General features: G+C 40.6%; 1 protein-coding gene across 21 annotated transcripts in view; it reads right to left on the minus strand.

The window, feature by feature from the left end:
• The window catches only part of EBF3 (EBF transcription factor 3), a 206,372-nt gene that overhangs the window by 25,655 nt on the left and 153,857 nt on the right, over positions 1-26,860 (minus strand). For all 21 annotated transcript variants that reach the window (XM_073546365.1, XM_073546360.1, XM_073546359.1 and 18 more), the window contains exon 11: positions 4,040-4,128. In XM_073546365.1, the coding sequence (XP_073402466.1) occupies positions 4,040-4,128 (89 nt within the window). The remainder of the gene's footprint in view (positions 1-4,039; positions 4,129-26,860) is intronic.

Below are 26,860 nucleotides of genomic sequence, written 5' to 3' on the forward strand. Positions count from 1 at the left end.
GACACAGATTAGATATTAGAAAAAACTTTTTGACAGTTAGAGTGATCAATGAGTGGAACAGGCTGCCACGAGAAGTGGTGAGTTCTCCTCCAATGGAAGTCTTCAAACAGAGGCTGGACAGACATCTGACTGGGATGATTTAGCGAATCCTGCTTTGAGCAGGGGGTTGGACCAGATGGCCCAGGAGGTCCCTTCCAACTCTACGTTTCTATGATTCTATGATTCTATGGACCCAAAGTGGGAATGGTTTGATTATTGGCCCCCAAATGGTCAAAGAGGTCGGCAAAGTCCAAGGCGCCTGCATGTAATAGAACTTTCATCTGTCATATGGAAAATGGAGATTGTGGAGAACATTACTTTAGCTTCACTGACATCTTCTAAAGCTAGCCAAACACTTTAGACACAGCTATCTCGAATGACCATGCCACAGACTTGTACGGAGAGAGTGGAGTAAACCTCTGTCCACTGGTGGCGGTCAGTCTCCTCTATGAATTAAAGGTTTGGGAATGCCTGATCCTATTCATCCCTGGAAGCTGCTGTTGGGAGGCCCTATTGAACATTAAAATGGCAGGCTGTTCTCACCGGCTGACATTATTCTAATGTTTACGGGCAGCTTGGCAATCAGTTACACTTTAGATAAAACTATCTTCCTTGACCCTGCAGGAATGGAAAGAGTGGAGTAAACTACTGTCCGGTGGCGGTCTGTCTCCCCAAAGAAGTAAAGGTTTGGCATTCTTCCCTCCCTGGAAGCTGCTGTTAGAAGTCCCCAATATACATTGAAAGATAGGCCGTTATCACCGGCTGACATTTACACTAATGTGTATGGCCAGCTTGGTACTCAGTGACACTTTAGCTACAGCTCTCTCTCAAAGTCTCCCCAAATGCATGAATGATCAGCATAGAAAAGGGTGTTTACGTTTAAAATTGGGGCAGTGGATTAAAGCTGACCATACACATTAGACTTATGTTGGCCAAACTCACCAATATTGACGCATTTGGCCAACAAACTAATGTGTATTTGGGGTGTCGGCTGACTAATGGTATGGAGAGATGTCAGGGAGGCATGTCCGATTGCAGAATGCTGATCGAATTTTTCTCCCCTCGATAAGCTGCCGGCCAATGTCTTAGTCATAGAGAATGCAGGAGCACTCAACTGAATGAGTGCTCCTGTGTTCAGTGGAATTGGCTGAGATGGCCGACTTAAGGCACTGCCCGACAGATGCCTGTCTGCACTGAGAACAAGGATGTTGATATACAACTTCCTGATCCTGTTCTTCAAAATAAACTGTTGAAAGACCCCAATATAACTTGAAAGGAAGATCATTCTTGCTGGCTAATATTATTCTAAATTGTATGACCAGAGTGGCGTTATCTGTTGCGCTTCAGATACAAATATGTGTCCCGAATCCCCCATTACGGCCAACGGAGCAGATGTTTAAATTGGGCAGAATGGAGTAAACCACTGTCTCCTCAAAAAGGACAAGGATTAGACATGTGGAACTGCCACTGCGTGATCCTATTTTTCCTTAAATCAGCTGTTGGCAATCCCCAATAAACATTAGGTGGTAGCACGTTCTCACCAGATGGTATTAATATAAGGTGTATGGCTAGCCTGATTTCACATTTGGTGCACACGTTTAGTGATATTACATGTTTTAGCCTAGGGGCCCAAAATGTTATCACACCATCCCTCTTTGCTAAATATGAGCCGGTGAAATACATAATCCGATCTTGAAATTGGTTTACGAAGTCCTATGTTCATCATACATGACAGCCTAGATAATCATTTTGTAGCATGAGGAGTAGTGTAATATTTACTGATAATGTCGGGCTGTCTCCATCTGGGACAAAGATTGGGCATGCTGCCCTTACCCTTATATCTAAATACCCAGGCCAGCACCAGGGGTACATGGACCCTCACTCCTTGAATAAAAAAAATATAAAATTTTGACTTCTTCACGACAGCTCAGAAGATCTTGAATCACTACAAATCACGCCTTTACAAAAGCCACGGAAATGATATAGATCAGAATCCGTCCTGTGCAACGTGATTCATGTGCATAAACAACAACCGGCAGCTTTTGTCTGGTGCATTTAAATGAAAAGTCCCTCTAGATATTAATATGTGGACTTCATTTGCTCGCTTGCTAAGTCAGGGACTTATAACAAAACCTTTGTAAACAAAAGATTAAACTGAATCGAGCTTTAGAAAATGAAAGGAAAACAAGAGTCACATAATCACAGATCAGAGTGGGGCTGGTTAGATGGAAATCACTACAGGCTACTGGAGTGGAAAATGTTTAATTGAACTATTTCATTATGCAGGAAGTTTATGTTCCCCTCGCAGAATCGAAATACTTGTATCACTCCCTCCCACCCTTTCTTATTTCTTTAAGAAGTGCTATCTTTGATTTATTCCACTACTTCATACAGAAACCCTCTGCTTTTGTAACGATTGGGCTTTATTGCAAGAATTTCCGGAATCAGAAGTAACTGCCGATCAATCTTTACAATAGTAAAAACGCAGCGAACATTTTATTGTATTTCATTCTAATTTTTACATTAAAACACTCGGAATAGCGTTCTGTACAAGGTGAAAGGTGGCAGTCTAATTTCCAGGCAATCTATCGGAATTTTCGGAGACATGAGGCATAGAGTGCCTCACACTGCTGGTACGTAATAAGAGCCTAAAAATTAATAGAATATGTAGGGTAACGTAACGGCTCAGTACGACGTGTATCGCAGACTGGCTGGCTTCATGTCATATGTAGAACTATTCTGTGCACTGTAAGTATCTCTCATAATATTTTACAAACCTTTAAAGAAGCACTCCCATCAAAGTGTTTATCCTCTTAATATATTGCAATCATCATATTATACAGCACTGTGCTCTTACAATTGCTCATTTCACCTTTCTACCCAGCTAATTCTTCTCTTCTCCATTAAATCTATGACATCACGTGATTAAAAACTGACTAGCTGAATCTAAGCTCTATGTAGAAATAGGAAGTCTCTTTTCTCTGCATGAGTCATCCCCCTTTTCAACTCCTGACCCAGGTGCTTGGCTATTCCCCCCATGCCATGTGCTTGGCAGTGATGTAGAATTGTATTGATGACTCATGCAAGGAAAAGTGACTTCCTGTTTCTACACAGAGCTTGGAAGGATTCAGCTAGTCAGTCTTTAATCATATGATGTCATAGACGTAATGGAGAAGAGAAGAATTAGCAGGAAAGCAGAGTGAGCAATTGTAAGTACACAGAACTGTATAATATGATGACTGTAATATAGCAAGAGGATAAAAAATTTTGATGGGAGGAGGTGTGCTTCTTTAAGGCTCCTCCCATGCATATAAAACTTGTACATGTGCTAAATTGTATTAAGTTGTAAATTGTACTAAGATCTGCCGATATTGGGATTGGCCAGCAATCTAATTTATGGGGGCCTCCAAACTCACCACCAACAGATGAAGTCAAAGAGATTTGGGACCATGCCATATGGGCAAAATAAAGTCCACTTTATTTTTTGGTAAATATTGGAGTACTGCCTGGTTTTTATTCCTTATGCATTTTGAAAATAATGAATAATTTGCTTGGGAGGCTTTGCACCCGCTGTGTTATATAGTGTGCTGTTCCATTTTTTAAAAAAATATATCTATCTATCAATCAAAAAAATGGAGTCAGCACATAAATATTTAAAAAATAGAAATTATTTAATGTCCCATTGTGGCAACATTGCGGTCCATATGAGGACTGCTTGAGAAAGGACCTTATATGGACTGAAATGTCACCACTATGGGCCATTGAATAACTTTCTATTTTTTTCACATTGGTGTGCTGCCAAAATTTCGGGGGATATATTGGAGGATTGGTCATACCAGGAAGGCTTTGCACCCTATTATTAATTAATTGCTAGTGTTGCACCTATATTTCTAATTGTATGCATCCATCAATTCATCCATCCATCCATCCATCAATTCATCCATCTATCTATCTATCCAATAAAGGTTTTGGACTAAATAATTAACAGTGTATTACCAACCTTTGGTAACCGTTCAGGGTCTCCTGGATGTCTTGGAATAACTTTTTGTAATCTCTGGAATCCATAGTCTATGGTTGGTTCGTTCAGTGCTGGAAAAAAATAAAACTTTCTGATTAGATTTACCCCACTAACATTACAACCGTATCCACACAAAAACAGAATAATCCATGAAATAATCCAAAATATTTGCACCGATACATTGCACTTCTGTACACCTCCGGATACTGTGCCTCTATGGGATGTTATATTGAACCACTCACCCGAAATAATTGCATGAACTTTTCCAAAAATGACCCCTGTCCCCGATAATATCACAATACAATGTGACTTTGAAAACAAATAAATGAATGAGAAGAACATGCAAGAAGAGCTGAAGGCGAGATCAGCGGGTCATACACAGCGCCACACATAGACATGATATGATGGCTCTATCAAGCAGAGTATTCCATACTAGCAGCAAATTTACGGCTAACTGGCAATTATGACATATGCCCGGCTATTGCCTGCTTCAGATTTATCCCCGTGGTCTTTTTTTTGTCTAGCATATTGCCTGTGCACAAACTAGGCAGGAGGCGCACTTAATCTTGCACAGCTTTAATAATCTGTGAATGGCTGACTACAAACTGATGTAAGGCACTATCATTCTACTGCTGCAATCCACCAGCCTGGTGAAATTGCGGGCCACAAATAGTAATTAATCTCACCCACCCCCCTCAAATTGTAATTTTGACTATGAACTGCGCCCGGTCGTAAATCAACGCTATACGCCGCAGTGTACAGTGCATGAATCATGATCGCGAGTGTGTTGGACTCCACACATTGTGTTTAACAAGCTTTAGAAGAAGTCGTAGGGTTTTATTATAGCACTGGCAGACGCCAACGGAAAAAAAAACAAGCCTGGAGGCCAAAGCGCTAGAGTTAAGATAAAAATACTTATTAGTGTATATTACTCCATGTTACAGATATCATTTTTATCCCGGTAACTCTATAGTGAAAAGCGAAACATTTATCATCGCAGCTTGTTCTTTTTCTTTCCGACAGAAGAATACGTCTCGATTACTGATTGCTCAACTGGAAACTAAAGTCAACCGTAGATGCTTAGGGCCAATCAGTCAGATCGATGGGATAACGGATTGGCGCCTCGAATAAAACCTCTTTCACGTTTGCCAATGAATGACACCAAATTTTTGGAAATTTTGTCAACATTTTTGATGGAAGCATGTGTAGTCCAAATGGATTGGAAATTTATTAAGCTGTTGTCTAACTTGGAAGTTAGTAGTAGGAAGCCCCGATTTAAGACCCTCATCAATCAGCCAAACCGGAGAGCAGCTACAAAGAGTTTTTCACATTCTTGGACTTTGCATTCCTTGGAAGACCCATTGACCGTGTAATCCTCCATTTTTACACTATGATGGTGCTGTAGGGGAATTAAATACTTTCTGTTGGGTTACCCCACCGATTGCAGTTGATCATTCTGGGTCAAACATTTGACAAAGATAGATTGGACGATAGCTTTTTCTCCAAACCCCCAATATTCCAAGTGTGTGCTTTTTCTTAACAGGGATAATGTCATGGTCACGTGTCTCAGGACGCAGATGATGCCGCAAGGCGAACCCATAACACACGTGACCCTGGATACACCGCCTCCAGTGGGGCGCATTTAAATAATAAAAACGTGCAGGTGGATACGCCGCCTCCACCTGGCGAATTTAGGTATTACACGTTATACATACAATATCTGGAAACACCGCCTCCAGTAAGGCGCATTTAAATAATAAAAGGGGGAACCTGGGTAACTTTAACAATGGTGGGCCCTGCAATAGGGAAAAGGGAATTGGAGACCTCCTGAGCTCCCCTGAGCCAGTGTCCCTGCACTCCTAACGTTCCCTATGCCGGTTTCGCACCGGGCACCGCACGCATACCTCAACGCCCTAGCTCGCCCTGACCCTAAACCCTCACTAGGGAATAGGTCGGTGCGGAAACTAATCCCACCACTGCACTAATAACACACATGAGGGAAAGAGACAATACAGGGGAAACACCACTTAGCTTTGCTCTGTTGCGTACGCTCCTAGCAACAGAGCCCACCACCTGCGTGCATCTTCTCCTCCACCCGGATCCATCACCATAACAGGATCCTTCACCTTAGTGCAGCCTCGGAGCAGAGTCCACCACCAGTTGCAGCTGCTTAGTACCAAAGTCCCAAGGATGAGTTCAGCTTCTGACACGAAGTCAAGCATGCTTGAGTCCAGCTCAGCAGCCAAGTCCCACATGGTGAGTGCCACTCTCCATAGTCGCCACTCCACCAGTCCATGCAGACACTTCCCGCTGACACCATCACTGCGACCCCACCACGCCATGCCAGCCCTTCGTCCAGACACCATAGCTGAAACACGTCCCCCCTGGCTAAGCTGCGCAGGACTCCTCACCAGCTCCATCCTTCCTCCAGGCTCTCCCCCAGAGTGAAAACCATCTCACAATATCACAGGCAGTGATTGCACCCCCCTATCACACCTTTATAGGGTGTCACACCTGATCCATAATTAAGTGAACATTAACCTAAACCTAAGGTGCGATACCATTCCCCACCACCGGGCAACTTAGAATAAACAACACCACGTGTGATAATTCTAATGGCCACCGGGGGCTATCACGACACACTTTGGAACCAAAGGAAAAAAAGTTCACTTAATGCATTTAATACCGCCAGATCCAACACTGGATCATGACAGATATAGAAGGAAACCATTAAAGAGTAACCATAATTTTCATTTCTATTTACTAAATCAATAGTACACATGAGGATAAGCAACTTTACCCTATATCTTATCAGAGAAATGTTCTTCTTTCTCCACCTGGACTGATCTTTTATTATCAATTTAGGGGAAAAATTTGTATTCAGTGAAGAGAGATTTTCTCATTACTGAGATAGGAGATGGCAGTTGGTGATTATAAAATTCTATGGAGGAGGGAGGAGCTAGAGGAATATACAAACATTCTGAAGCAACAATTACATTTAGAACTTTATGTACACCAAATTTAATCTAGTATCCCAATAATGGCAAAATCTGTGTTCACTGTATACAGATTTTACCCTTGAATTTGGGAATGAATGATCAGCCCAGGAGGAGAGAGAAGCAGGTTTCTCTTATAAGATATATTACAATGTAATCGAATCCTGCTTTGAGCAGGGGGTTGGACCAGATGGCCCAGGAGGTCCCTTCCAACTCTACGATTCTATGATTCTATGTTTCTAATTTTCACTTGTACTATTCATTACCCATGATTACCCATTAAGAGCAAAAATATTAGGAATACTGAACGCAAACATTCAGATCCATTTTCCTATATTAACCTAAAACACCCCCATGCAGATTGTATCACGGGCTGGTCCATCCAAAACTGGCAGATTTGGTCACTTTAATGAAGCACTACTCCCATCAGATTTTTATCCTTTTAATATAGTGCAATCATCATATTATATAACACTGTGTACTACAAATGCTCATTTTACCTTTCTACCCAGCTAATTCTTCTCTTTTCTCTGCTCTACTTAGAAACAGGAAGTCTCTTTTCCCGGAATGAGTCATCCTCCTCTTCAGCTCCTGACCTAGTTACTCCCTCTGCTCCCCTGCCAGGGACTTTTGCAGTGATGACTCATGTAGGGAAAAGAAACTGCCTGTTTCTACATAGAGCTTAGAAGAATTCAGCTAGTCTGATTTTAATCACATGATAGTAACATAGTAGCATAGTTATTAAGGTTGAAGGAAGACTTTAAGTCCATCTAGTTCAAGACATATCCTGTCCTAACCTGCCCTAACATGTTGATCCAGAGGAAGGCAAAAAAAAACCATGTGGCAAACAGTAAGCTTCACATTGGGGAAAAAAATTCCTTCCCAACTCCACATACGGCAATCAGACTAGCTCCCTGGATCAACGCAATATTAAGGAAACTAGTGTATATACCCTGTAATATTATACTTATCAAGAAAGGCATCCAGGCCCTTCTTAAATTTTAGTAGGGAATCACTCATTACAACATCATATGGCAGAGAGTTCCATAGTCTTACTGCTCTTACAGTAAAGAATCCGCGTCTGTGAGTATGCTTAACCTTCTTTCCTCCGGAAGTAGAGGGTGTCCCCTTGTCCCCGTCACAGGTCAAAGAGTAAAAAGATCATTAGAAAGGTCTTTGTACTGTCCCCGCATATATTTATACATTGTAATAAGATCACCCCTAAGCCTTCGATTTTCCAAACTAAATAACCCCAAGTGTAATAACCTGTCTTGGTATTGCAGATCCCCCAGTTCCCTAATAACCTTGGTCGCTCTTCTCTGCATCCGCTCCAGTTCAGCTATGTCTTTCTTATACACCGGAGACCAGAACTGTACACAGTATTCTAAGTGTGGTCGCACTAGCTACTTATATAGAGGTAAAATTATGTTCTCCTCATGAGCATCTATGCCTCTTTTAATGCATCCCATTATTTTATTTGCCTTTGCAGCAGCTGCCTGACACTGGCCACTAAATGTGAGTTTGTCGTCCACCCATACACCCAGGTCTTTTTCAGTGACAGTTTTGCCCAGTGTTTTACAATTAAGCACATAATTATACATCTTATTCATTCTACCCAAGTGCATGACCTTACATTTATCCCCATTAAAGCTCATATGCCATTTATCAGCCCAAGCTTCAAGTTTACATAAATCCTCCTGTAATATAAAATTGTCCTCCTCTGTATTGATTACCCTGCAGAGTTTAGTGTCATCTGCAAATATTGAAATTCTACTCTCTATGCACCCTATAAGTTCATTAATAAATATGTTAAAAAGAAGCGGGCCCAAAACTGACCCCTGTGGTACCCCACTGCTAACCGTGACCCAGTCCGAGTGCGCTTCATTAATAACCACCCTTTGTTTCCTATCCCTGAGCCAGCTCTTAACCCACTTACACATATTTTCGCCTATCCCCATTGTTCTCATTTTATGTATCAACCTTTTGTGTGGCACCGTATCAAAAGCTTTTGAAAAGTCCATGTACACTAAGTCCACTGCATTCCCTTGGTCCAGTCCGGAACTTACCTCTTCATAAAAGCTAATCAGATTAGTCTGACAGGAACGGTCCCTTGTAAACCCATGTTAATATTGGGTCATGAGGTTATTCTTCTCCAGATACTCCAGTATAGTATCTCTTAGAAAACCCTCCAGGATTTTACCCACAGTTGAGGTTAAACTTACTGGCCTATAATTTCCAAGTTCAGTTTTTGTCCCCTTTTTGAATATTGGCACCACATTTTCTATACGCCAGTCCTGTGGTACAGACCCTGTTATTATGGAATCTTTAAAGATTAAAAATAACGGTCTATCTATGACTGTGCTTAATTCCAGCAGTACTCGGGGGTGCATCCATCCAGGCCCGGGGATTTGTCAATTTTAGTGATTTTTAGACGCCGCCGTACTTCCTGCTGGGTTAAGCAGGTGACATTTAATGGAGAATTTTTATCCCTGATCATGTTATCCGTCAGGGGATTTTCTTGTGTAAATACTGTTCAAAAAAGTCATTTAGCATATTGGCTTTTTCCTCATTCTCATCCACCATTTCACCCAGACTATTTTTAAGGGGACCAACACTATCATTTTTTAGCTTCTTACTATTTATGTAGTTAAAGAATATTTTGGGATTATTTTTACTTTCTCTGGCAATGAGTCTCTCTGTCTCAATCTATGATGTCATAGACCTAATGAAAAAGAGAAGAATTAACTGGGTAGAAAGGCAAAATGAGCAATTGTAAGTGCACAGTGCTATATAATATGATTATTGCAAGCTATTAAGAGGCTAAAACCTTTGATGATTGTGCTTCTTTAAGTAACAAGACAACGTACGACTGTCGGTATTTGTAGCCAAAGAAGCTGGAATAGATGAATTCTCGACAAAGTCATTTTTGTCTATTGATTCCAAGTCTACTTGAATCCGACCAGTCTTACAGAACACGGTAAAGGATGATGAACTTAAAATAAGGAAAACAGAATTATTAGCTATGATGACTAAAAAGTGTCCGAGCTATTTGTCTAAACAATTGAGCACTCATCTCGCGGAGAGTCGTCCGTTGTGTGCACTCGATAACATGACAGAAAGTTGAAGACTGCAATTTGATTTGACATTCCATCATGTATTCCGGAGACAAAGGTCCACATAGGAATGTGCAGTAAGACATTTTCTTGTTAATAAAGAATTGATCCAATGTATTGATTTTACATGACACGGCTTTTTCTGCGTTTTTTTTTTCTTCTGTTCCTGTCTACAGCAAATGCAAAGGCTTTTCAAAAATATCTTGGCATCTGTGACACGGCAGAAGTCTTAACTCTCTCTGATGCATATTCCATATATATAGGACCCACTTCATAATCAGGTCATTAATCATCAGATGCTGTCAGCAGTGACTGCGGGGACAATTTGTCATGTCAGTACCTACGGTCTAACATTGGTGCTCAAGTCTAAAGTCTAAGCTGACAACTTGGAATTGGGCAAAAAAATAAAGATTTTACCTAATAAAAAGATTTCTTAAGGGATTATTTTATAAATTCTGATAGTATTCGTTTTCATTTAGAACAGAGCCAGTTCACAAGGTATGGAAAAATCAAGGACGATCTACACCAGCATGAGAAGCATCAGAGACAATGCATCGGGTCAACTTTTATGGTTTGTCACTTTATTAAAAAGACACAGAAAATTATCAAAGCGGTTCCCTTCTTCTGAGCCTAGATGGACTACACACCCAAACTATGAATGTTGTTATAGTCAATGATCTGGATCCTGCTATAATTATAAAAAAAAATCACCCCAGATGATTACTCAACCCAGACTATGAATAAGATATGGTCCTAGGCATGCAACTAGTCAATATGGATGACCAAACCAGACTATGAATTTTTGTATAGTCCTAGATATAGACCCCAAAGAGAAGCTTAAATGAGTCCTGATAGACGACCAATGTAAACTATGACTCCGATTTCTCAAAGCTCCTTTGCCAGAAAACTGACGCTTTGAAAAATTGAAAAAATTTTGTGAAATTCCACCTTAAAATTTTGCAATTTCTGGTATTTTTACACCAGTTTGAAACAGCTCCACCAACATAGGTAGACTTGGGAAGGAGCCGGGGTGGTGCCGGTCCAATTCAGCATTTCTCATGCCAGAAATGCTACTCTGGTTCCCAACTGGAGTAGCATTCCTAATGCGGCACATGGTAAGATACATCTAATTCGTCAAGTGGCGGGCGCCTCTTAGTGAATTTGATACATCATACTCTAGCAACTCTTCATAACGCTGGGTGTTTACAATGCCAGTCTTCACGGATTGGTCACTATTTATTTTGGTATCATCCTAGATCCTAAGGATGAGGCCAAATGGCAGCTTTGGCAGTGCAACATCAAGAATGCAATGTTGCGTTGGAGCATGGTGCATACATTGCGGCATTGCAACAAGACACAACCGATATTCAACCGGGGGAGAAAACTGATTTTTTTTTGCAGGAAAAACACAATGAAAAAGTTACATGACTTCAAAATTTCAGAAATGTTTTCATATTGTATTAAATGTATAAAAAATTGCAGCCTGGGTTTGGATTTGGACTTTGTCTATATTTCTGTTAAATAAGGAGCCTGTTTGTAGCCTTTAATAAATTGACATAGTGGAAAAAAAAAATCTTGTATGTGCGCTATTGACGAAAGGTCATTTTTGCAGTTACCTCTTCATCACTTTTCACAAATGTCTCGGTATCAGTCCTGGACCAGATGACAAGATATTCCCATGCTTTTGTAATATGCTAGAGTTTCTCCTGCGTTTATCTAATTACTGTGACTGTTTGACTTAATGAAGCCGGCATGATGAAAGGTGGTCAAGAAAAAGATAGATGGCTTCATGCTATTGATTTCATGCAAATGTTAGTGACAGGTGATAGAAGCTTTAATGCAAGCTTTATGACTCGTAATAACTATAGGCTTTCATCTCAGAACAGATATTTCCATACGTTTGAGAAGCACTTATGGGGCCTTCCCTTTGTAAATGTAATTGAGAGTGTCATCGTGACCTGTCTCTGGATTCTGAATGTGTCACTTCACATGGTAACGGAGGGTATGATACTATCGCTCATTGTTACTGCAGTGCGATGTGATGTAATTTCTAGGGTTTTTTTGTGTACACTATTTGTGTACAATATTGTGATTGGCCTATTTTAATGCATTTCCTATGATTTCGGTAATTTTTTACAAATGCTCACTGACTTTTTCTAGAATTGATATTGTCCTCTACAATATGAATTTGTTTAATTCATAGTCATAAGTAAAAATTACCTACACTATTGTTACTTGGGGTACAGCTTATGCCATTGATATTCTCCTTCCCGACTGTCATGTGTAACATCAACTGGCGAGTCGCGACCTACTGGAAGATAATTCAAACCTTCTCCCCGACACAAGAAGCTGGTGGAAACGTACTGGACTTTCTTACTCTAGTGGACATCACTCAGAATTGGCCACCTGCTGAACTTATTGCAGAGTGACATCTTGTATTTTTCCAGTTTCCAACTTAGCTATTTTAAAGCAACAGGTCAATTGTGTATCGGCCAAATGGGAAACTCCTCCAAAACGGTAACGACAATGACAAGTCTCTTGTCCTTTTGGAAGAGTTTCCAGCTTAGCTAATATGCAATAGTTTTCTTTTCCTAATGAAGGAAAATTAATTTGCATCTTATTTCCCATGGAGCATGAATGGTTCATAAGCCTTTGGCCGAGTTCAGACAGCCATACTAAAACGCGGGGAAAATGAACTGCAGACGTGACCAACTCCATGTGCTCACCCGCATAGCGGATGAGTGCAGGAGCCGTCTGCTATTTACATTCACTAGTCAGACCAAAGTCACCCATGCTGCCATTTTTTTCCATGCAGACCATGTGGAAAATAGGCCATATGCACTAACACATTGGTAATTATGGATGTGCATGTGCCCTCCATGGGAGGTCTGCGGCGCACATGTGGACAGCACACGTCTATATAACACGCTCATCTCAATGAGCCCTTAGGAATTCTGTAGACAACCGTATTTTCGATCCGAGTACTGTATGTCAAAACATCAGCTCGCACACAGGCCACCTTGTTAGTCTATGTGGCTGTGCACATGTCTAATTTTTTTCTTGGACCGAGTCTATCTGAGGAAAAAATGGCAGCAGACACGATATGCATTCGAAAATCGCATCGCACTCGGCCATGCAAGTCAATGAGTCTGATGACATCTGTGTGCAGTCCCATTTTCACGGACTGACAGAATGGAAAAGATGGAGAATCTTTTTTTCTCCATTTTCTCTTCTCCAAGAAAATTGGATCCCACTCTGATCAAACTCTGATCAGTGTGATTAGTACAATCAGACCAATGAGAGAAATTATGGCTGTCTGCGTCTGCCCTTAATCTGTGTCTTCTCAAGTGCCATTCGGCAGCCTCCCAAGTTGAGTCCTTCAAGAAGTTTTAGTACTAAACCCTAAAGATCATAACAAAATAACAATTGTACAAATTTATATCTTTCAGTAGCCGAGAAGTTTTTTATTCTGGTGCAGAATAAATTGGAAAAAATAAATTTCCCAAAACGCTCATGCCCACCCTAGAAGGACTGAAACACGGTGGAAAAAAACTCTGATCTTCCACCCTGCTGCTTGACAAAATGAGGAGGAGAAGAGATTTCACTGGCAAAATCTTCAAGTGAAGTAGGAAACATAAGACCTTTTCCACACATCTAATAAATCGCGAGTGTGCGGAATTTACAAGCCAAGAGCCCAGCAGAGCCAGGGCAAGGCATTGGCACGTCCCAGTCACACAGTACTGAGCTAGGCCAATCAATACCACTTTCCTGTTTTAGAACTGGGTAATTATGAGGTGGAGAGATTGCCTGACCTTTCACCTGAACTGCATTACTTTGCTGATATTAAGATAAATTGCCTGATTTTGGGTAAACATATGCTGCAATTCAAACTGTCAGCACTGGTTTGCTCAGGGATAATTTGTATTGATCTCCCAGCGTCTTCCCAATTTTGCTTACTGACCTCGTGGATAATTAGAGAAAGGAGCCTTGGGTAACTTAAGAGTCATGGCTGAAGAAGAATTACATGAAAGAATACAGCCGACTGTGTTTATAGTAATATATGTAAGCTATGCGCCGTGTGCCGGTATGTCGAGCTCAACGCATGACAACCTCTGTGAGCGAGCGCTAGTATTAGATATCAGCTGCTATCATCTCTGCTCAGGAGGTGCCCCGCAGCTATCACTCAATCATATTAAATCCCATATAATTAGGGATGAGCGAGTATACTCGTTAGGATTCGGTACTCGGCGAGTAATGCGGTACTCACGGTACTCGAATCCTGCCGAGTAAATTTCACTACCCACCTCGCAATATTCGGCACAGCTCGCACAGTCCTCGCACAGCCCAGCACAGTCCCGCACATCCCGGCACAGTCCTGCACAGCCTGGCAGAGTCCCCGCACAGTCCCGCACAGCCCAGCACAGTCCCACACAGCCCAGCACAGTCCCACACAGGCCAGCACAGCCCCGCACACACACACAGCCCATTACTCACATTTCCCATAGACATACATTAGACTCGTTACGAGTACCCGAGAATTAGGAGCTACTCGTAACGAGTACAGCGAGTCAGATTATTTCACTCTTCGCTCATCCCTACATATAATATATAAATTTTAGTATGGCTTAGCTTAGAAAAGATTTGAGATTGTCTACTGTTTTTCCCAAGATGCCCATGGACTACCAAAATTTGCCGAAATATACGGTTGGAGCTTTGATTAGTGGAAGCTACCGTTTGATAGAAATCTATTCTGTAACCTAATGTGTCCACTTTTACGTTTCTATGAATTTTTATGAGGATTTTATATAGAGTAAAATTATTATTTTTCTTCAACGCCAATCATCTTGCCTCACTTATCTCAAAGTATCTCAAACCAAGAAGAAAGGTAAGGTCGGGGTCACATTGTGTTATGGCAGTCCAGTAGACAGATTGCGTTACACTGCTGCATAACGCGGTGTAACGCGGTCCGTTAACGGTGCCATTGACCCCATTATCGGGCACATCGCGACACATGCCGTAAAGCATGTGTCTGAGAATTTCATTATTACTTTAAAGTCTTACAACAATAAATTGATACATTCTCAAATAGACACAAATAGCATAACCAACTCCCAATAAAGTAAAGCTAATATTTTTTGTTATGAAGCTGGTCAACTCGAGCCACTTATCTGGAGTCAAGAAGAAAGGGATTGTGTTACTAATACGATTCTGTTAAAGGCTTTACAATAGAATGCGGATACGTTCTCAATTTACACCGTCGGCCTCGGACAGCTCATAGAATCTCATGGCTTTCAGTATCATATCTATGCTGATGACACACAGATCTACATCTCTGGACCAGATATCACCTCCCTACTAAACAGAATCCCTCAATGTCTGTCTGCTATTTCATCCTTCTCCGCTAGATTTCTAAAACTTAATATGGACAAAACAGAATTAATCATCTTTCGCCCATCTCACGTGACCCCCCCAACAGACCTATCCATTAAAGTAAACGGCTGCCCACTCTCTCCAGAACCACAAGCTCGCTGCCTCGGGGTTATCCTTGACACTGATCTCTCCTTCAAACCACATATCCAAGCCCTTTCCGCTTCCTGCCGACTTCAACTCAAAAATATTTCACAGATCCGTACATTCTTCAACCAAGAATCTGCACAAACCCTAGTCCATGCCCTCATCATCTCCCACCTTGACTACTGCAACCTCCTGCTCTGTGGCCTCCCCTCTAACACTCTCGCACCCCTCCAATCTATTCTTAACTCTGCTGCCCGACTAATCCACCTGTCCCCCGCTATTCCCCGGCCTCTCCCCTCTGTCAATCCCTGCACTGGCTCCCCATTACCCAAAGACTCCAGTTCAAAACCCTAACCATGACATACAAAGCCATCCACAACCTGAGTCCTCCGTACATCTGTGACCTAGTCTCCCGGTACTTACCTGCACGAAACCTCCGATCCTCACAAGATCTCCTTCTGTACGCCCCTCTTATCTCCTCTTCCCACAATCACATACAAGATTTCTCCCGCGCATCCCCCTACTCTGGAACTCTTTACCACAACATATCAGACTCTCGCCTACCATGGAAACCTTCAAAAAGAACTTGAAGACCTGCCTCTTCCGACAAGCCTACAACTTGCAGTAACCACCGATCCACCAAACCGCTGCACGACCAGCTCTACCCTCGCCTACTGTATCCTCACCCATCCCGTTGTAGATTGTGAGCCCTCGCGGGCAGGGTCCTCTCTCATCCTGTACCAGTCGTGACTTGTATTGTTTAAGATTACTGTACTTGTATGTATTATGTATATCCCTCCTCACATGTAAAGCGCCATGGAATAAATGGCGCTATAATAATAAATAATAATAATCAGACACCTATAGCATAACCAACTCCCGATAAAGTAAAGCTAATATTTTTGTTATAAAGCTGGTCAACTCGAGCCACTTATCTGGAGGCAAGAAGAAAGGGATTGTGTTACTAATACGATTCTGTTAAAGGCTTTACAATAGAATGCAGATACGTTCTCAATCAGACACCTATAGCATAACCAACATTGGTTATTTCACTCCACTTATGATAGAATATCTTGAGCCAAGACTAAAGGTAATTAATGGACAAATTTGTTTATTCTAGTTTTGACCAAAGTGTCCATAAAGCATTAAAATTTCCCAATCAAAAATGTTTAGTAGGAGAACTATGTATCTAAAGTTGCAACCAACTACCAACTAATGCAAATGCCTCCACATTTACATTTCTGCTAATTCAGTTTGCCACAAATTCAATACATTCTCGCGCAGACACATATAGCATAAACAATGCCGATAGAGTCAAGCAAAAAGAAGTTGGTCATCTTATGGTTTTTTTATCTTGAGATAGATTGCATTATTGAATTAAGGGGAAAGGTAAGTAAGGGGACATATGTATTTCTAATATAGTATTTGCATAAGACCATCCCAAATGGGTACACCTTGTCGTGGTAGAATGGCTTTTATGCTTTTTTGATCAAATGGTGTTAACGAAGTTCCCTATGTTATTTACACGTCCTAGTGCTATCCATTTATTACAATTATATGCTCATTTTGTTTTGTTTTTTTTACTTGGGTTTTCTCCAATGTATTAGCCAAGAATTGGCCAAGAACATCTCACATGGGGCAATCCATCCATCGAACTACTGTTACAGTGAAGTTACTCTGGCACTATAGATTTGAACTTTTATATTGGTGGTTCTGGAAGCAAATGCATAATGATACCAAGGATTAAAGCTGAAAATCAGTCTTAGTATTCTCCTTCGAGAAAATGGTGATCCTTCCAATAATTACAGTCAAGGCTTCAGGCTTGTGATTTACTAAAACAGACTAATTGGAGGAAAAAAAAATATATATTGTCTATAGATCTTTGAGCAGGAAGACAATTATATCATTCAAGATATGACAGATTTCCAGCGTGTTATATCAGAAGTCATAAAGCAGGCGTGCCCTGTGAAATATCTCTATATTAACTATGCCATAAGATATTAACATTCCTCATTTAACGGGAGGCCTTTTATCTGTTTGAAATACATTATTCGTCCTTTTAGAGATAAACTGTATTAATATCCATTTGAGCAGGCTACTGCATGGGCCTAATGCATAGTAATTTTGGTTGGAGAGCTGCTATTTTAGAAAAGGGAAATTACGCAGCAATAAAAAGCTGAATGAACAGGGGAGCTGAAAAGGAGAGAATCACATTCCATGCCAAATGAGGCAAGCAATCAGCCGGCCTCTGAAAGAAGCAGATATCCTGTTATCATACGCAGGCCAACATCCAGAGCGGGTCATACAAATAGGGACTGACATGACCAAATATACTCAATGATTCCGAGACGACGAAATCGCCTACAGCTCAACGAGGATACATATTTAACTGCTTCTGAGTGCTCTGGACTTAATCTGCATGCTCTACATGCATTCAAGTCATAAGAGAAGAAGCAAGCTAAATATTTAAGTCACTCTAGTGTACTTGGGGGATTAATCGTGGCGCAATTGATAAAATTTTAACAGCGTGTGATGTCAGTTCATGTTGAGAAGCTGAAGCCAATGCCGCAAGAGAAGATGAGAGGAGGGTACAATCATGGAGCATTGACCAGGAAAGGACAGGAGAATAAGCATTTTTCTTTGTGATTATTATCCCCATAAGTTTATCATAATATTTCACGGTATGTAAAGTTTGTCTGGGTTCTCGTATATACATTGCCCATTCTTCATGCTATGTTCCCTAATTGAGCATGCTCTTTGTTGCTCTCTATTGTGAAGCATCTTAATCTTTTTCCCCAGTTGAGCATGCTCTTTATTCTGCTACATAGTTGAGCATGCTCTTATTCTGCTACATCATTGAGCATGCACTTTATTCTTCTCTATACAGTGGCATTTAAAAGTTTGGGCACCCCTGGTCAAAATGACTGTTATTGTGACCAGTTAAGCAAGTTGAAGATGGAATGATCTCTAAAAGGGCTAAAGTTAAAGATGACACATTTTCTCTGTATTTTAGGCCAAAAAAAATTATATATTGTCATTTTTGACATTTTAAAAATTACAATAAGGAAAATAGGCCAATGCAAAAGTTTGGGCACCCTGCATAGTTAGAACCTAGTAGCACTAACTTTTAAAATATCACAGCTTGTAAACGCTTTTAGTAGCCAGCCAAGAGTCTTTCAATTCTTGTTTGATGGATTTTCATCCATTCTTCCTTGGAAAATTCTTCCATTTCTGTGAGATTCCTGGGTCGTCTTGCATGCACTGCTATTTTGAGGACTAGCCACAGATTTTCAATGATGATCGAATCGGGGGACTGTGAGTGCCATTGAAAAACCTCTATCGCCTTTTGAGGTAGTCTATTGTGGATTTTGATGTGTGTGATCATTATCCATTTGTAGAAGCCATCCTGTTTTCAAATTCAGCTTTTTTACACATGGTGTTATGTTTGCATCAAGAATTTGTTGAAATTTCATTGACTCCATTCTTCCCTCTACCTGTGAAATGTTCCCTGTGCCATTGTCTGTAACACAACTCCAAAGCATGATTGATCCATCCCCATGCTTAATGGTTGGAGAGATGTTCTTTTCCTGAAATTCTATGCAATTTTTTCTCTGCACATACCTTTGACCATTGCGACCAAAGAGTTTTATTTTAACTTCAATGATTCACAGGACTTGTTTCTAAAATGCATTGGGCTTGTTTAGATGTTCTTTTGCATACCTCTGATGCTAAATTTTATGGTGAGGGTGCAGGAGAGGTTTTCTTCTGATGACTCTTCCATGAAGGCCATATTTGATAAGGTGTCTCTGAACAGTAGAACAATTACCACAACTCCAGAATCTGCTAAATCTTTCTGAAGGTCTTTTGCAGTCAAGTGGGGGTTCTGATATGCCTTTCTAGCAATCCTACAAGCAGCTCTCTCTGAAATTTTGCTTGGCCTTCCAGACCTTATCTTGACCTCCACTGTTCCTGTAAACTGCTATTTCTGAATTACATGTTGAACTGAGGAAAGGACAACTTGAAAACGCTTTGCTATCTTCTTATAGCCTTCTCCTGCTTTGTGGGCCTCCACCATTTTCATTTTCAGAGTGCTAGGCAGCTGCTTAAAAGAACCCATGGTGGCTGTTTTTTCGCACAAGGTTAGAAGAGGCTATGTGTTTCTAAACCTGTGGAATCTGCTTCAGCTGGCCTTTCCTAACATTGAGGGTGAACAAGCCATATCCCTTACAGGCTAATTAAGGTCTGAAAACTTGGTTATCTGAGCACACAAATCTCCAAAGGTGCCCAAACTTTAGCATCGGACCATTTTTCTTTTTGTAATTTTTAAAATGTGAAAAAATTACAATGTGTATTACTTTTTAGCCTAAAATACAAAACAAATGTGTCATCTTTACCTTTAGGCCTTTTAGAGATCATTTTATCTTCAACTTGCTTAACTGTTCACAATAACAGTAATTTTGACCAGGGTGCCTAAACTTTTGCATGCCACTGTATTTGAGCATGCTCTTCTTCATGCCTCTAAGTAGTTAAGCATGCTCTTTATTTTTCTCTGTAGTTGAGTATATTCTTTATTCGTCGACATAGCTAATGATGCCCTTTATTCTTCTCCATACTCAGCATACTCTTTATTGTTCTCTATAATTGAGCATGCTCTTTATTCTCTCTAGTTGAACATACTCCTTATTCTTCTCTATAGTAGAGCATACTCTATTCTTCTGTATAGTTCAGAATGCACTTTAGTCTCTATAGTTAAGCATACTCTTTATTCTTCTATATAGTTGAGCATACTCTTTATTCTTTCCTATAGTAGAGGTTACTCTCTATTCTTCTCTATAGTTGAGCATGTTCTTTATTCTTCTCTACAGTTGAGCATACTTTTCCTTCTTTATAGTTGAGCATGCTATTTGTTCTTTTTTATAGTTGAGCATACTCTTTATTTATCTTTCGTGTTGAGCATACTCTTTATTGATTTCTATAATTGAGTATGCTCTTTACTTTCTATAGTTGAGCATACTCTTTATTCTTCTCTACAATTGAGCATACTCTTTATTCTTCTGTATAGTTAAGCATGCTCTTTATTCTTCACTGTAGGTGAGCATACTCTTTATTATCTAGAGTTGAGCATACTCTTTTTCTCCATAGTTGAAGCTTTATTTATTCCTCTCTATAGTTGATCATTCTCTTTATTCTTCTCCATAGTTGAGCATGCTCTCTATTTTTATCCATAGTTGAGCTACTCTTTCTTCTCTATACTTGAGTGCTCTTCATTTTTCTCCACAGTTGAGCATGCTCTATATTCTTCTCTATAGCTGAGCATGCTCTCTATTTTTATCTATAGCTGAACTACTCTTTCTCCTTTACACTTGAGCATGCTCTTCCTTTTTCTCCATAGTTGAGCAACTCTTTCTTCTCTATACTTGAGAGTGCTCTTTATTCTTCTCCATAACTGAGCATGTTTTCAATTCTTTTCCACAGTTGAGCATGCTCTCTATTCTTCTCCATAGTTGAGCATGCTCTCTATTCTTCTCCATAGTTGAGCATGCTTTCAATTCTTCTCCACAGTTGAGCATGCTCGCTATTCTTCTCCACAGTTGAGCATGCTCTCTATTCTTCTCCACAGTTGAGCATGCTTTCAATTCTTCTCCACAGTTGAGCATGCTCTCTATTCTTCTCCATAGTTGAGCAAGCTCTTTATTCTCTATAGTTGAACATGTTCTATATTCTTTTTACATTTGAGTCTACTGCTTATTCTTCTTCTTCTGCCCTTGTCTCTATGGCACATACAGTAATTTTTTTTTCCTTATCTACACATACTTTACACACGTCAAGGGTCAATTCCATAGATAGCCACTCAACCTTGTGTATGGAAACCCCGGCACACCAGGGTACCTATGTGCATACAAACTACATGGTCGTACTTCATACTTATGACTCAGTACTGCAAGGCAAGAGTGCTGGTCATCTATGTAGATAATACATATCATAAACTTTGCTAGTGATCCATTAGTGTTATTATTAGGATGAGAAACGTTTGTAATGGAAACGACACTTAAAGCGTATTTCTAATTATCAGCTGCTTGTCCAAATGTTTCTCTCCAGCCACTGTTCCCATCCTTCCATTTAGCTGCGTGGTTGGAAATAGAAAGAAAAAAAAATCTGTAATGCAGGAAACAAGCCTCTTTTAGCACTGACACGCTATTGTTTTAGCAAGTGTGCAGCCAGCAAAAGAGATATAAGGAATCTGGAGCTGACACACATTTTCCTCCTGACTACCATAATAATAACAGGAAGGCATTCATTTGCTTTATTCCAGCTGCTGGTTGCAACCATTAAAACCAGTTCCAGTTTCATTTCAATAATGATCATCTTCCTGTAACTTCCCAATCATGCATTTGTCATAATGCAGTCATTTTCTGGTTACGAACAGATCCTGGTAATGAGGTAGTTTTTCACATTAGTGGCATAACTACATAATAAGAACATCTGCAGATCCCTTTTAAGGGACAAGAGAGAGCGTCAATGAAAAAAAAAACGGGGGGTTGTTAAATAAGACATAAAAGCCTATTTTTATTTTTTTTCCTGCGTCGCTTGGACTTGAAGGAGTCTCGGGTCTGCCACCTGAGTGGATAAGCGCAGGTCGTAATGTGTAAAAATTAAATAAAGTAAAATTAAATTGCTCGATTCGGAGACATTCCTCTAGAGGGTGTTAGCGATTTCAGTGACAAAGTGCTATTTGCTGACAAGTAGTTTACACATTAACCGCCAGAATCCAAGGGGGACAGATGCCAATAGCAATTATATCACCTTGAGGTTATTAAATGTCCTACTGATAAGTAAGTAGGTGAACTTGACCAGGTGTTAAAGACTGCTGTGTTCAAATGATTGTCTGGTAAAGAATGTCTTTTTATTCCCCTGATTGTCCTCAATCGCTTTGATTTCCCAAAAAAAAAAAAAAAAAGAAAATAAGTAACATCTCACTACGGAATTCAAACCGGCTATCTCCAAAAAGACCCAAGCTAAAAGTCTTGACTAAATCCTCCAACTTTGATTTTTACTTTTTCTGAACAACTTACCAAATAAAATCAAGGCCGGACAATATTTTTATTACGGGCACATTGGAAAACCATAATAAATCCTTACGATAAGTGATACACGTCTACAATAGAGTTGAGCGAATATGTTCGGAATCGGTCGCGGAATCTGAGTTTGCCATATTCGTGCCGAATTTATGTTTGATGATCAGTTCTGAACATATTCGCTCATTTCTACTCCCGATCGTAATCGGAACAGAATTTTTGAAAAATTCACTCAACTCTAGTCTACAACCCATATTTCTAATATGACATCAGCTGCGTTCACTGTAAACTGTTCCAATCCAAATAATCTGCATAAAGCCCCCCGTCACACACAGCGATCTCGCTAGTGAGATCGCTGCTGAGTCACAAGTTTTGTGACGCAACAGCGATCTCACCAGCGAGATCGCTGTGTGTGACAGCTATCAGCGACCGGCCTCCCTGACGGTTATCGCTGATCGTTGTTGAAACGTCTGGACATTTTTGGGGTCGCTGGTCTCCCACTGGCCAGCATGCATCGCTGCGTGTGACAGGTGGGAGACCAGCGACCAGCGAGCAGGAGCTGGTAACCAAGGTACACATCGGGTTTCTAAGGGGCGCGCAGCGCTTAGAAACCCGATGTGTACCTTAGTTACCAGCACGCTGATGCAGGGAGCTGGTAACCAAGGTACACATCGGGTTTCTAAGTGCCGTGCACCCCTTAGAAACCCAATGTGTACCTTGGTTACCAGCTCCCTGCATCAGCGTGCTGGTAACTAAGATACACTGTGGGTAACTAAGGGATGTGCGTCGCTTGTTACCCGCGTGTCGCTGGTCCTGATCACTGGTGAAGCTGCCTGTTTGGCAGCTTACCAGTGATCATGTAGCGACACACCAGCGATCCTGACAAGGTGGTATCGTTATCGGGATCGCTGGTGCGTCGCTATGTGTGACGGGGGCCTTAAGTGTCTTCAGCTTCCAAAAAATCAAGGATACCTTATTGTCTTCAGCTTCCAAAAAATCAAGGACACCTTTTTTTTTTTTTTTTTTTTACGGAAAGGTACAAAAAAAAGTGCCCAATTTTTACAGGCCATCCTGGAATTTCTCAGAAATTAGCAAATCAGGGGGGAAAAAAACCACATAAAAGATGCTACAATCTCACAAAATGCCTTTTTGGCCCCGACTTAGAAAAAAAAAATCTTGCACATAATGCTAAGTCTTTCACTTTATCATCAACTGTCTCTACCAAGTGCATTTCATCTATAAGAAATTCAGATGCTTGGGAAATTAAAATTTCAAAGATCTGCTGGAAAAAAAAAATCAATGAGTTGAGATCGATGCTCATAGAAATTTCATGAACTTTGAACCAATGTGGGCATGATGATGAGAAGTGGTCGGAATCTCATGTTGCAGATAGTTCCCCCGCACAGATGAAATACAGCCTACGGGGCTATGAAGTGGTATACATTTCACAAAGGCTCCACTTTAATATTTTGTCAGACGGAAATAAAAGGAAATAAAAAAAAAAGAAAAAGAAGAATGAAATTAATTTTTAGTCTCTTTCGGTAACAAGTGCATAGATTGAGGGCAGGAAGAAAGAAAAAAAGAATTCCTTTTTTTTGCAGGTGACGTGTTGTAGAACAGGATCTTAAGAGCGCCTAATGCTTTGTACATTAAGACGGCAAAGAAATGAAATCAGTTCCCTTTGCAGCCGATCGCAGGTGCAAATTAATATTGTAAAATGAAGATCAATACATGGACAGGGCAAAATCAATAGTGGCTAAATTATTGCTGCATTTTCCTCCTCATTCAAGATGAGTTGTGTTTTCCTCTCAAAGTCAATACTTTGCAGCTTTTCTCATTAATTTCTCAATAAATTTGGCAATGAATTTCAATCACAGGACTCGGTAGGGTAAGCCGAGCATAGTGAGGTGCGCAGGGAACACAAAAGGCATGGAGGGGCTGAAGGCATTATTCATTTGGAGTCAGCCTTGCTTGTTGAAGCAGCACTAATATCCTTGACTTACTAAGTCTACAACCTACAGGCTATTACAACCTATTTAGTGTAAAAATGTAAAAGAGGATTTGATCCTATTGTGTTCCATTTGACAGAGAGCTGGAAACTGTATCTTAAAGAAAGGCAATTTTTTTTTTTTTATCCAATACAGTGTTTGGAAGCTTTGATCCCTATGGACATTCCCGAAATCCCAATTGTGAATTCCCAAGGAAATGGTATTTTAGAAGGTTGTAAACACTTCCCGCTTAGCTGATGACACTGTAGCAGGCCATTCATATTAGATAGCTCTTGACCTAACCTTTGTTTGACTGACAGCGATTTCTCCCAACCCCCTATTTGCCAAGTGTTCATCTATTTTCAATGGGGAGAGAGGAGAAAGCCACTGCCATACATTTCTGGCAGTGACTTATCTCTACTGAAAACAAAAAGACTGGGCATTGACATTCCAACTATTCTCTCCACCGACATCTTCTGTGAGGGCAGAGTAAGGAGTTCCCCATACATGTAAGACCTGTAGTCCAGTCCAAAATCGGCCATTCTGCTGACATTTATCCAACCTAAATGAGGGTCTTTAGGTGTACGCCACTAGTCGAAAGGCCTCAATCCATTATGGGTATACTTCTATACATTTCTGGCAGTGACTTATCTCCACTGAAAACAAAAAGATTGGGCATTGATATTCCAACTACTCGGATGTTCTCTCCACCGATATCTTCTGTGAGGGCAGAATAAGGAGACCCCCATACACATGGAATTGTAGCCCAGTCCAAAATCGGTCATTTGTCTGACATTTATCCAACGTGCATGAGGGCATTTAGGTGAAAGACACTAGTCGGGAGACCTCAATCCATTATGGCTCTAGCCCTATACATTTCTGGCAATGACATCTCCATTGAAAAGAAAAAGGTTTAGCACTGACATTCTTCCAACTACTCGGTCCTTCTCTCCCCGGACATCATCTGTGAGGGCACAGTAAGGAGATCCCCATACACATTGGACAGTCCAGTCCAAAACTGGTGGTTCGACTGACTTTCATTTAATGCCCATGAGTGCCTTCAGGTACAAGACGGTAGTCAGGAGACATCAAACCATTATGGACCTTGTTCCAACATATTAGTAGCACCAGAAGGTTATGAAATCTTAAAGGGCATCTATCACCAGGTTTCTGCAACCTATTCTGAGAGCAGCATAATGTAGACACAGAGACCTTGATTCCAGCGATGTGCCACTTACTTGGCTGCTTACTGTTGTTTTGATAAAATCTGTGTTTTATCAGCAGGATATTATCGCTAGAGAACTAGTAAATCAACTGCCAGGTAGTCTAAACCCGCCCCCACCACTGATTGGCAGTTTTCTGTATACACTGTATATGGTCAGAAAGATGCCAATCAGTGGTGTGGGTGGGGCTATACAGAGCTCAGCATTAAGAGAACTAGTAGATTTGCAACAATTAAACTGTGATTTTTTTTTTTCAAAATGACAGCTAGCAGCCCAATAAGTTGCACAACACTGGAATCATGGCCTCTGCCTCTATATCATGCTGCTCTCAGCAAAAACCTTGTGGCAGTATCCCTTAAGGACCCTCCTGACCTTGCATTGATCCCAATGACAAAGTCGACTTTAAAGATGGCATGGTGCCACCTATAGTAGCTTAATGATAAAGCAGAGCTATCACCTGATATGCCTGTTTGAGTAAATACTTATATTTACTATAATATACTTATTATGGGGCACCTTCTCTTCTTAGAAATCTACATTGTGCTATTTCTCCGATATTCCTCCTAGAAATATTTACATAAATTGACAACTGGGTGTTACCTTTTCCCCTTGTCATAAGTTAGTGCCTCTACACAGTGTCCTACTATGAGCACTGATTGGATGGTGTCAGATCGCGTAGGGACACGCCCACCCCCAACTGATAACACCCAGTTGTTAATTTATTCTAGAAGGAATAACAGTAGAATGCCACGATGTTCTAAGAAAAGATTCTAGGGAATTATTTTTTTAATGGCACCCATCATTTTGTACATTTATAAAGTCTCTCTTCTTTTGTGAACATTCGAAAAGTTGAAAAAAAAATGATAAAAAAATCAAACAACTTTAAATATTAC

The sequence above is a fragment of the Dendrobates tinctorius genome, unplaced genomic scaffold, assembly GCF_039654945.1.
Source record: "Dendrobates tinctorius isolate UK_male_01 unplaced genomic scaffold, ASM3965494v1 ptg000147l, whole genome shotgun sequence".
Taxonomy (NCBI): domain Eukaryota; kingdom Metazoa; phylum Chordata; class Amphibia; order Anura; family Dendrobatidae; genus Dendrobates; species Dendrobates tinctorius.